The sequence below is a fragment of the Cinclus cinclus genome, chromosome 25 (assembly GCF_963662255.1).
Source record: "Cinclus cinclus chromosome 25, bCinCin1.1, whole genome shotgun sequence".
Classification (NCBI taxonomy): domain Eukaryota; kingdom Metazoa; phylum Chordata; class Aves; order Passeriformes; family Cinclidae; genus Cinclus; species Cinclus cinclus.
The window spans coordinates 5,383,398-5,395,505 of record NC_085070.1 but is presented as its reverse complement, the minus strand read 5'-3'; the positions used below and the strand labels follow the sequence as shown (position 1 = coordinate 5,395,505).

General features: G+C 51.9%; 1 protein-coding gene across 1 annotated transcript in view; it reads right to left on the bottom strand.

Moving 5' to 3' along the window:
- NECTIN1 (nectin cell adhesion molecule 1) overlaps positions 1-12,108 on the bottom strand; it is an 89,222-nt gene that overhangs the window by 4,861 nt on the left and 72,253 nt on the right. Inside the window, exons 6-9 of the mRNA XM_062508743.1 lie at positions 9,898-10,045; positions 7,914-8,001; positions 7,342-7,452; positions 564-608 (exon numbers count right to left, since the gene is read on the bottom strand). Of these exons, the coding sequence (XP_062364727.1) occupies positions 564-608; positions 7,342-7,452; positions 7,914-8,001; positions 9,898-10,045 (392 nt within the window). The remainder of the gene's footprint in view (positions 1-563; positions 609-7,341; positions 7,453-7,913; positions 8,002-9,897; positions 10,046-12,108) is intronic.

Sequence of the window (12,108 nt, the reverse complement as noted above, 5' to 3'; positions counted from 1 at the left end):
TCTTGATCCAAGTCTGATGGCTTCCAGCTATTCTTGCTGCAACAGGGACAAGAAATTCCCAAGCAAAACTGAGAGCTGGAGTGTGTGTGGGGTGGGGAGGTGGGGGGGGGGTGAAGGGGGAGGAAATAATTAAAAAAGCATAAAAAAATATAAATTGCCCTGTTCTGTGGTGTGTCTTAACAGGGAGATTACACCTTCAAAGCGCCATATGACTGGCTTTATTTTTACTTCAGAGAGACTGGGAGGATTTCCAAATTTGGATTTGGAGGATTACTGTCCTTTTGCTGACAATAAAATTCCCCACCCTGGGGAGGACGAGGCGAGACCTCCCAAGATGGATTAGGGAGCTCTTGCCTTGTTTGGAACGGTGGGAGCAGCCCAAGAATCTGTTGGGAATGGGAGGTGAAGACACGAGGGAGAGTGGCTGGTTTCAACCACCCCTTCCTCAGGGCTGGAATTCTCATCCCAGAGAGGATGCAGGAGGCTGGAAGTGCCTGGGAGTCCAGAGACAAACAAGCAAATGGAGAAAAGGAAAAAAAAAATCAAACCCATCCAAAACTTACTGTCCACTCTCGCTCGTTACGTCTACGAAGACCTTGATCCTCATTCTGGGAGCAGGAGTGGGTGAGACACCGCAAGAGAGAGAGGTTATGGATCTGCCCCAGCCCTGCAGAAACTCACCTAGCAGGGCTTTTGCTACAGCAGGGGAACTACAGGGCTGCTTCCAGCACGGGAAAAACCAGGGAGCACAGGGATAATAGAGGCAAACTGGAGCACACCTAGCACCCAGGTGTGTGTGTGCTGCACCCTCACCCACTGAGCTCCTCACCTCAGCGAGACACTGAACAGCATTGTCCAGGGGGCCTTTATAAAAATGCCATTTTCCTCCTGCTTATCCCCCTTCCCTTCCTTCCCAATGTCCTTTATCCTCTCCAAACTGTCCTTTTCTGTCCCCAAGCTGCCACTTCTCTCGAGCCTGCTCTGATCTACCTGAGGTGACCAGGAGGGATTCAAGGATCTGCAAAGCACCTCTCCATTTGCTGTCTGCCTTTTCTCCTCTCCTCTCCCTTCTCGTTCTTTAAATCCACAGGTCCTTCCTGCTGATGGAAAGGCAGCAAAATAAAGGGGAAGGAGCTAGGCAGAACCTGGAGTCACCACAGCCTCAGGAATGCACAGGAGTGAGGGAGAGCCTGGAGCCAAGGAAAGGGACACCAGTGGCATCTCCTAGCCCAAAAGCTCTTGTAATAATCCAGAAAAGGTGGGAAAGGAGAGATCTCTCCTTTCAGGGAGCTGGTGGCTTTAATAACAAAGAAAAAGCCGTAATTATGGGGCAAAGAAACATAGGAAGAACTGAAGTCACCCCAGTTTTAGTGTTTTTCCACTAAAAATTCATTATTCAAAGGGTTACTGAAGACGGTCCAGAACAACCAACTGAGTCCAAATCACTCCCTGCCACAGGACCTGAGCTTGAAAGAGTTTGGTGACACTTGAAAACATCAGGAGAGCAGGGCTCAGTCTGTGTTGAGTTTTGAGAAGGAGAACACCAAGGAAAATAATCTCTCCCTCTCTCCCAAGAATCCAAACTTGCCACCTGCACCGACCTCATGCCACGCCAGCCCTGTCATTGTCACATGCACAGTTCCTCTCTGCCTGTCCCTTATCCACAGAGTCTTTCAGCTGCAGGAACCTTTAGGTGTTCCCATATTCTCTCACATCCTCTCCCACCTTGTTCTTTCACACATGCACATATGCTCCATCTTCTCTAGAGTTACTTCCACATGCACGCAAGCCCTTCCTTTTTAAAGTTTTCCTTTCAATCATTCCCTTTTCCTTTCCCTCCCCTTCTTGTCCTGCCCTGGAAAAGCCCTTTAGCATCCCTGACTCGTGATTCTAGGTGCTGCAGAAATTCCCTGAACCAGAGCAGGAACTTCAAACCCACCCCGAGCAGGGGCTAAACCCCGGCTGTGCCACGAAGCCGTGACCCCTCTCCCCCTCTCCCACATGCCTGGCTGCAGAAAGCAAAGGGTAAACACAGCAAGAAGAGCATGCAAGGCAAGGCAAAAGCATTGTGGGCAGCACCCCCAAAAACCAGGGCAGCAGAGAGACAGAGAGAGAGAGAGAGAGAGAGAGAGAGAGAGAGCAGGCAGGGAGGGACAGACGGACGCAGAGGGAGCGCTCCACGGGGAGGGGGGAATTCAGAGAGGGTGGAGCAGTGACTTTGAGGGGTGCAGTGAGGAAGGCAGAGTGCCGTGTGTACCTTGAGGCCAGAATCTGAGGGGAAAGGGCCTAGAGTGACATGCGCTAGCGTAAGTTGGGCTGGATGGTTGCATACTCGACTAGGTCTCCGCCAGCATGGATGGAGGTCCGAGGGCTGGGTGACACGGCCAGAGCCGACGTGTCCAGCTCTGCATACTGGACATCACAGTCCTTGTTGCCAGGGTTCTGGAGAGAAGAGAGCAGCAAGGCGGTGGGGGGGACATGAGGGAGGAGTGAGGATAGAGGGTCCGTGCAGATGGTGAGGGGTGAGACAGGACGTGGGGAGTGAAGGGGAAGAAAGAAGAGAAGGGTGAGGAGGGAGGGGAGGAGGAAGAAAAAACAGTTAAAAAGGGGGAGGTAGGGAGGTAATGAATAATCAGTCAGGTAAAATCCCAAATCAAAGCAAAAGTCCCAAATGTGCTGGTCCCCCAAATGCAGAGCTGAGCGACCCAGCCCTGGCTGGCAGCACTCCCAGCCACTGCCCCTTTCACTGGGGCTGCTCCCAGCAGCATCTCCCTGCTCTGATCTTCCACTGAACCCCTCTGGGATCAGCATTTTCCTCAGCTGGGGCTGCATCAGTGACTTCAAACCTTATCGTGCACCTGAGCTGTCTGTTTTAACCCAAGAATTTGGGATTCGTTGCAAACTCAGGTTTGGGGAACGGGAGTGAAAAATCATTGGTTTGAAATTTGGATTTTGGGAAGGAGATACCCGGAGGGAATGGATTTAAAGCCAAAACTCCAAAGGCATGGCCTCAGGGGAATGACAGTGCTTGGCCACCGCTCTTGTTTTGCCCCAGTGGGGACTGTGGAGTTCTGAAGGGCCTCGTTTAACTCAAGGCTTGGCTGCACAGCTTGGCACCGAAGATTAACTTTTGTCATTGCAACAGCGTGTAAGAGATGCTAAAAGCACCCTCCTTTGGCATGGAAATATTTATGGGTATTCCTTCGCTAAGCAAGCTTATCAGCAAGGGCTGCATGAATGGAATATCATCCAATTTGTCTGATCATTCCTTCCCAGACATCCTTCATGCAGATAACAATGGGAGAAGCCTGGAAGGCAGGATGGCCCAGAGCTTGTGGCTCAGCAGGGAATGTGGATCATCAGGAGGAGCCTTGGTGCCAGCCAGCACCCTGTGAGTGGGATCCTGCCTTCTTGCCCCGTGGAGTTTCCTTAATCCTCACTTTTTGGGGCTGATTTCAGTGCCAGCGTTAGGCAGGCAGCTGAATGTCTCTGAGAGCAGAGAGTTGCCTCTTCCAAACAAAACAGCTTCCCAGGCTCCCTCTCCCCTTTCCAAAATGGCCGCACTGCATGGCAATGATGCAAAAGGTGTTTAATTTGAAACTGTTCCTCTCCTCTCTGCTTGGAAATGTCCTCAGCCACCTACCAGCTGTGGCTGAGCCGTTTTTAGAAGTTTATAGCCCCGTACTGAGCTGGTTGAGTGCCTGTTGCTGGAAGGGGCTGTTTACTCAGTGATTATCTCTGCCTGCTGCGCTGGCCTGTGCCAGGGCTTGGCTCCCTGATCCTGCCCCTCAGCCACAGGGATGAGGGGAATGATGGGGAACGGGGCTGCAGAAGCATTTCCAGTGGTCAGCAAAGCTGGAGCAGCGGAGGGCTGGAGGTCACCTCTGTCCTGCCCTTGGTGGCCAGATGGCAGCGGCGAGTTGTTGGCATGAAAGCTGCGCATCCTGTGGAGCCTCTGCTCCGTGTCTGGACCCAGAGTTTTGGACATTTAGGAAAATTAGCAATGCCAACTCCAGTCTCAGACCTAAATCAAGGCCTTGCAGAGCTCTGTCCCCCTGAATTTGTGTTTCAGGACCTCCCCTACTCCTGGAGGAAGCCACACTAAATTTTACCTCCTCATTCCTATCCTGTCTACTTCACCTCACTCCTCTCCTGCTTCCTTCCCACAGGAGGTGTTTTCTCCATGGATTTCCTTTGCTTTCTCCCACTCCTGGGCTCGCTCCTGCTCCTTGCTGCCTGTTTGGAGCAGAATTTATTACAATATCAATAATGTTCCTTGTATACAAGGCCCAGCACTGCCTCACGCAAGCGCTCGGTGTAAATCATCACCATCGGCACCCCGGTAATTGCCCTGCAAACCCAGAGAAATTATTTTGCTGTCTGCAGCAATGAAACTTCCCCTTCTACCTGTGCAAATGGGCCCTGCTGACACGGGCACTAATCACAGCTCTGCTCCTGCACTCGCTCGTGCCTCCACCTCTCTCTGGCTCCCGCTGCCTCTCACACGCGCACGGAGCATCCACCTGACACAAAAGCACCGGCAGAGCACGCCTGCCTTCACCCACGCACCTGAAACACACTCTCCATCCCCTTCCTGCTTCGATGTCCTCACTGTTACCCCAAAATTGCTCAGAGAACACTGCAGGCAGCCCTCACACCCACCCCTGCAGCCTCAAGTGTCCACACCGCTGTCCCTGGGCATTTCGGGGCTGTCAGCTCTGTTGGCTTTCCCACAGCCTGCAATACCTAAAAATACATATTCATTCCTAGTTCTGCTCCCTCCTGCAGGTATCCTGGCCCTGCAGACATGCCCCAGCCTCTCCCCTTGTCCTGGTCCCCTGCCAGCACACGTCCACACACACACACGTCCCTGCACACCCTCTTGGAGGTTCCTCCTCCACCTGCCTCTTTTCTCCTGGCACCTCTCCCCTTCCCCCCTCCCTCACTCTTTGCCATCTCTAATCACTCCCTGATTCCCATTCTAGTGCTGTGAAATCGTCAACCCCAGGCAGTGGCTTTCATGCTGCCTTGTGATAAATCTGGTTTATCCCAAATTACGAAGTTTTGCACAATTCATTTAAAGCTGAATGCACCCACCCCATTTCCCTGCAGAATCCGCTCCCTTCCACTCTCATCTTCTTCACTCCCCTCCCAAGCCAAATCTGCAGATGAAGTACAGGCAGAACAAGAATATCCTGCCTTTCTGCTGAGCCTTTCCCTCTCAAGGATCCCAGATCCACACCTGCATCTGCATTTTGAGCACGGTGGGAACAGGGCTGTACCAAAGTCAGGTTGGCAGGGACCAGGGATGTGCTTCCTTCCTCATCCTCCTGGTGACCCAACCCTCAGGTGAAGGATTGGGCAGGTCTTACTCCATCCCACAGTGGTTTTGGTAACCACTGCTGCTCCCTGGGGGTTCCCACTCCTCAGAATCCCACTGTGACATGAAAAGGAAGCATCTGCAGTGCTTTAAGGGTGAAAAAAAGTGATGCAAGCCACTTTTTTTCCCTGCAGGGAGGAAGGCAAAGCTTGTTCCTCTGCAAAGCGAGGCCGGACAACACAACCCACCCCTGGCCTGGCTGTGGCAGCACGTCCTGCCTGTGTGATCTGGGAAGAATCCAGCAAAATCAGCACTCCTAGGCAGCCAAGGATGCCCTTCTCTCCCTTGCCAGTCCCAAACTCGAGCAGCCAGCTGCCTGCCTGAAGGATGCAGCGGTTTAGCAAGGAATGGGAGCAGGCTGCATCCTGCTGCTGGGGCAGAGAGCCAGAGCACGGCGCAGGTACGTGCTGGGTGAACCTGACGCCTCTCCCGGGGGCTGCCAGGAAAGCTGGCCAGGGACTGGGCTCATCCACAGCTGTGCCACACCCGTGCCAAGAGCTGTGGCAGCAGCTGGAGTCCCCCAGACACCACGTCCTTGCTGCAGAGCCAGTTCTTCATGGGCCAAGTGAAACCAGAGCTCCACAGTCCATCACCTCCTGGCTGAATCAACGGGCGAGGAGCAGCCGGTGCCAGGCGTGGGACATGGAAATGCATCTTCTCCGGCCAGGATTGAGAGCAGCAAACTCTGTTCCCATGGTTACGGAGCAGCAACCCATCAGGCCCCATCTCACATCACTAACTCTGCCACTTAATTAACTGACTGCTCGTTATTTCCCAAAATGAGCTCCTCCATCCTCCTGCTTGCCTGAAATTCAGCTTTCAGATGCTTTTCAAGCAGTGGTCTCGCTCCAACATCCTGTGTTTCATTTGAAACTCAGCAAGGATTAGAAAGAGCTGGGGACCAGCCCCAGGACTGAGGGAGGGCTCCAAGGGGAAGTTTTCCTTTAGGGATGAAGTAAATAGGATCACATCCACCCAGCTCTGCACAGAACTGTGGCTTTTGATTTCCAACGCCCTTGGCGTCTGCCTGACTCCAGACCTGTGCCAGCTAAAGGTCACTGGGCCCTGTCCTTCCATTATCTGCACAGGAACACACATGGCAGGGTCACACTGGGATAACTGGGTTATAATTAGTGGTGTTCATAAAAATTACTCCAGTCTGGACTGATATTTATCCACTTTTCTCCAGCCAGGGAGTTCACTCTGCTGAGCACCGGGCTGGGTGTGCAGTGCTCTGAATTTGTGAGGAAGACTTTGGAGAGACCTGAAGGACTGACTTTGGGATATCTTGTCTCCTATGGATAAAAAACCAGAGCATCCCTATGCCAGGAGGTGAGGGAGGGAAAGGATGCTGTCCAAGGCTGGTTTTCTGTTTTTTATCATGAAAACCCCACTCTAATCTTACCTGATTTCTGTTCCCTACACCTTCATATCTAACATTTCCTCACTCCTTGCAAACCAGCCTTTCCCATGTGACTGCCAGCATCTCTCCTGACCCTTAATCTCTCCCCGCTGCTGCTGCCTCACATTAACATCTCCCCATCTGAGGCTGAACAAATCCACACGCCAGAAAAAAATATAAAAAGGGTTTAAAGAACTTGTTGTTGTCAAGTGAGAGTCAAACTCTGGCATGCTCTGCCCTGCAGATAATTGCTTTGTGAAACTCTCACTGCTGCTTCCCTCCTCTAACAGGAGCTCCTTGCAGGAGGTGAGGGGTGGCCAGGGTGGGGTAGGGGGACTGCAGGTAGAGAATTTGGGATGGGCAGGGCATTCTACCCATAAAGGCACAGCTCTGGGACCTACGGACAGCTGAATTAGGGTGAGCTGAGATCAGAGTGTGGAGGCTGCTTTCCTCCAGGATGGAATAATCCCGGGCTGTGGATGGTGGGATCTTGCTTTGTGTGGCAGGTGAGGCTGGGCTGAGGTGCCAGGCAGTGCCACTGTCACCCTGTGCTCCTTACCAGTTTGTCACTGTAGGGAGAGGGCTCGGGGGCTGCCATGTCATAGTAGGGAGTCTGCAGAGGGAACTTCTGGATCTCCTCCTCGTGTTTCATGTTGTCCAAGTGAACAACCTGGAGTAGAGGGGAGAGAAGAGGGATGAGAAGAGCAAGGGTTATCCACTGGGATAGCCCTCGGGGCAAGCTCTGCTTCAGGTGACAGCACAACCAAACACCAGCTCCTTCAGACTTCAATATCCACCAAAGGGACAGAACAGAATCCAAATTACAGCTTTTAATTAGTGCCAGACTCTGGGCATTCTTGGGGGACAAGTCACAGAGTCATAGAATCATAGAGTCATAGAACAGTTGAGGTTGGAAGGGACCTTAAAGATAATTTAGTTCGAACCTCCCACTAGACCAAGTTGCTCAGAGCCCCATCCAACCTGGCCTTGGAAAATCCTTACTTTCTGTCCCTTAACTCAATGCCAGGAAGGTCTTTGCTCTTGCAACTCCCATTTCCCAAAATCCAGCTACTGTGGGCACTGCCTGGAATCAGTTTTCCATGCCACAGGCAGGAATTTGCAGGTTTTTACCTGGATGTCTTCTGGAGTCAGGTGGCTTTTCATGTCCTGTTTCCTCTTTGGTGGAGGGGCAGGTTTGTGGGATGGAGGGAGGTCAATCCTGCAGGGAAAGAAGAGGCTGCTGAGTAGAAAGAAGGAGAAAATGTTCCGCTGCTTTGATGTGCCCGAGGATTTGATTGTGTTTGTCACCAGACTGCCAATACAATCACATAGATTATCCTCAGGAACTCCCCGGTGCCCTTTGTCTCACCCCAATTAGAGCTGTTAATGGAAATAAACTCCCTCCTAGCATTCTGCCCTTACTCCAGGCAAATCCCGGTGTCAGACTGCAGATCCCGAGGGTGCAGCTGGGACACCTGCTTGGGAATGGCTGCAAATCATCCCTTGGGAGGTGCTTTGTGCTATGGCTGTGAGGTACCACAAAGTGATAACGAGGTACTGGCAGCTCCTCTGGGACTGTAGCCCTGCCACGTCTTCCCAGGAGGAATCGGAATCCTCCTCATGGACATGAGCTCTGCCAGACAGGGACACTTATCCCTGACCCTCACCAAGGATCAGCTTTTACCCCAGAGCATAGGGACTGGCAGCCACGATAATCCCAGCCTAGAGCCTGTCTCTGCACATTCTGTTCACATGCACAGATGTGTCTAATCCTTTTACAAAACTTATTAAAACTCTGATCCACTAATTAGCCGGCTCCCCTCTCCTTTCTCTCCGTGCAGACTCCACCAGATCTGACGGAGATGGGCGCCTTCCCTTGGATTCCAGCGTGGGACCGGAATGTGCTGGTGGCAGGGAGGGCAGGACAGGTCCTGGGGCTCTGTAAAACATTGACTTCATGGCTCTGTAGAAAAGAAATGCTATTACCTTGGGGATCAGCCTCCACAATAGAGGCAGCACCTCTGCAGAGCTGGGCACGGCTGTGTTTCTATTCTCAGCTAAAGTGGCTCTTCCCTGAGCCTGGTGGAGGGCCATTGTGGGAAGTGGATTGTCAGAATGCATCTCGATCACAGGCCCGCTGCTGTTGATGCAATTTCACCTTGTGGTGCTGTTTTTTTTTTTTGTTTTTGTTTGTGTGCCTTTCTGCCTCTCCTGCTGCTTCCCCTGCTCCTCTCCCCTGCCTCTCCCGCTATCGCTATCCTCCAGTGCCCTCTCTCAAATGGGATTAAATGGAGCACAAAATGTGCCCAAGGTGTAACAACAATGAGGTGGGGGTGGGTGAATATAAAAGCAACCTCTGGGTGCTGGGCTTTTCGTGCGTCCCCTGCGAGGTGGGAAGGGAAGGGAAGGAGGGGGTGAAGAGCTGTTCAAGATAGAGCTGTTCAGCAGAGCCCAGGGTAGATGATCCTGAAGAGCATTATGCAGCTCCTGCTGCATAAAGTGATCTTCGCACCACTCAGTTCCCTGCCTGGGATCTCTGCTTCCCTGTGCTGGGCAGAGCAAAGCAAGTCCTGCCCAAGAGGAGCCCCTGTTGTGGCCTCTGTCCCTGCTGTTGACAGAATTTATGTCACCCATAGGCCCAAAACTGCAATGCTGGTGGAAGTGAACCCTTTCCAGACTCTTTGGGATGCATTCAGAGGTGCTCAGGGTCTCTCAGAAACCCCTCTCTGATGTGATGTGATGGATTGATCCAGGATGTGATTCAGTCTCATTCAGGAGCCTGAAGCCATTGAGAAAGAAGGAATAGGATCCTCTTCTACCCATGGAGGGGGACAGTGACACTGATCCTCTGCCTCAGGGACGTGCCACAGCAAGCCCAGCACCTGGGGGAGCATCCCTGAGCTCCAGCTTCCATTACAGCCTTGTGCTAAGAGCTCAGAAGCAGGAGAGAGCAGGATGGGAAGCCCCAAGGAAAGGGAAGCGGATCAGAGGAACGGGACAGAAAGAGCAGGAAAACAATTTGCTGCCAAGTTCTCCCGTTGTGCAGGCGGAGGAAGGGCCAGAGGTGCTGTCCCCCATGCCCACAGCCCGGCTGGGCAGTGGTTTTGTTACTCACAGGTCGGTGTCGGTGTCGGAGCGGCTCTTCTGCTGCCGCCGGTAGACGATGATGACGGTGATGGCCACGCCGATGATGAAGACGGCGGCGATGACGCCTCCCACGATCCCAATGATGCCTCCCGGGGCACTCTGAAGTAGTGGCTTGTCTGCAACGCACAGGGAAGCATTAGGGGAGAGGGTTAGAACACCAAAAATGCAGCTGGGGAGGCGCTGGTACCACCAGGAGAAAAGGGTGAGGGTGAATTCCGAAGCTTTCCCGAGCGTCCCTGTCCAGCGGCTCCATGGAGGGAGCCAGATCCTATTGAAATGCAGACCTCAGAGCTCAAAAGGAACAGAAATTGTGGTTACTATTGTGTCTCCAAGAGTTAAACACTTCCTCACTCCGCTCTGCAATTTCATCTCCAGGTGTTTATTCCTGGATCCGCTTTTCTGCCTTTGTTCAGGCCTCAAAGGAAGAAGGGTTTAGGGAGTAAAGATGCTTCCAAGCATTCATGTGGACCTGCTGCTTGATACTGTTGAAGTATTTTGAAAGCCTTCTGCTGGGTTTTTTGTCCCAGCATCCTCACTGAATTCCTGGTGCTGCTGGAATGTTCTTACAAGGAGCTAAGGAGAAATGCTCAATTGATGGAGGTGGAGCACAGGTTTGTGCACCCCAAATCATCCACCACACCCCAAGGAAAAAAAAAAAAAAAAAAAAAAAATGTCCTGAGTGCAGGATTTAGGGGCAGGAGTGAGATAGACCCAATCTTGCATTTCATCCCTGCTCTGTGACCTGGGCCAGCTCCTTGGTGACAAACACGGGCCTCAGCCAAAGGAAACCCATCCCAATGGGAAAGTGCTTTGAAACCTGCGATAAAAGGATTTAATTTGCTCTACCTTCCAACCTAATTAAACTTGAAAACTAGCTAATTGGTACTTTGTACTTACAACTCTGGCAGTGATGAAAGGAGGAGATAATTGGGATGGAGGAAGAAGAAGGAGGAGGAGGAGGAGGAGGAAGAAGAAAAGATATTCAGGGGAGGGGAGCAAGACAGAGATGGGGGAACGAGGGGCTTTGTAGAATTTGTCTGTCACATCCAATTTTTACACTTTTCTTATTAGTACAGTATTTTCCTGGCTACTGGCTGCTCTTAGAGAGCAGATTGAGCTAATGGATCTCATTCTACAACAATTTTGGCTTTGGGTACCAAAATCTCCCCTAAACTACCCATCCCTAAGGCCTTGCAATTAGGCCCCGTGCAGAGTAATAAAACGAAATGTATGTGGCTATAAAACATCTGCACACATTCCCAAACCACACAGGACGACGAATCCAGGACTTTTCAGGGTGAAGAACCTGCCTTTTACCCCCACTTCACCTCCATGGATGCAGCACTTGCTTATCCTGCAACCCCACGTGGCAGGTGCAGTCACAAATGGGCTGTTCTGGATCATTTCCAGGAGAGAAATCCCACATCTCCCCTCCCAGCCAGCCTTCCCCAGCTCTTAGATTTGCTGCTGTCATCCAGGAGTGAACTGAGGTGTGCAAACATCTCCCTGGGAGCTCGCCCTGCTCTGGAGGATCCCAAATTGCACAAAGCACTCGAGCTCCCATCCCCATGCTGAGGAATTTGCTCTGGGAATTGTTCTGAAGCCGAAGCCCCATTCCCTTTCCCACAAAATCCTGCTTTTCTCCTGCCAAACTTTTCCACCCTGGGGCATCCATCGGTCACATCCCACCCTCCTCCTGCCTTCCCCTGCTCCCTAATGAAGAGCTCTGAGCTGTGTCCCTGGTGGCAGGATGCTGGAGTCACCAGAACCCATGGTGGCAGCCACTTTTCTTCCTCTTCCCTCCTCCGTAAGCCACAACAACTTGTAAATAATATTTGTGCCTCCAGACAGCTCTCTCACAGCTGACATCTCTGCCATCAGAACCCCCCCAGCCCAGCACTGGGAATTGTGGCCATAAAGAATGTCCTAGTCATTTTGGCTGGGGCATTTCTGTGATGAATTGGCCCCTAATGGCTCTGGGGATGGCAGGGACTGAGCAGAGAACGAGCAGAGAACATCAGCCTCTTGCTGCTGCTGTAAATCAGGTGTGTGTGTGGTGGGGAGAGGGTGGGAGGATAAAGAGGGAACCTAAATAAATAAATAAATAAATAAATAAAATGGATCTCCAGGAGCTCAGGTGAGTAATAGCAGGAAGGGGCTGAGAAAATTTAAAGAGAAG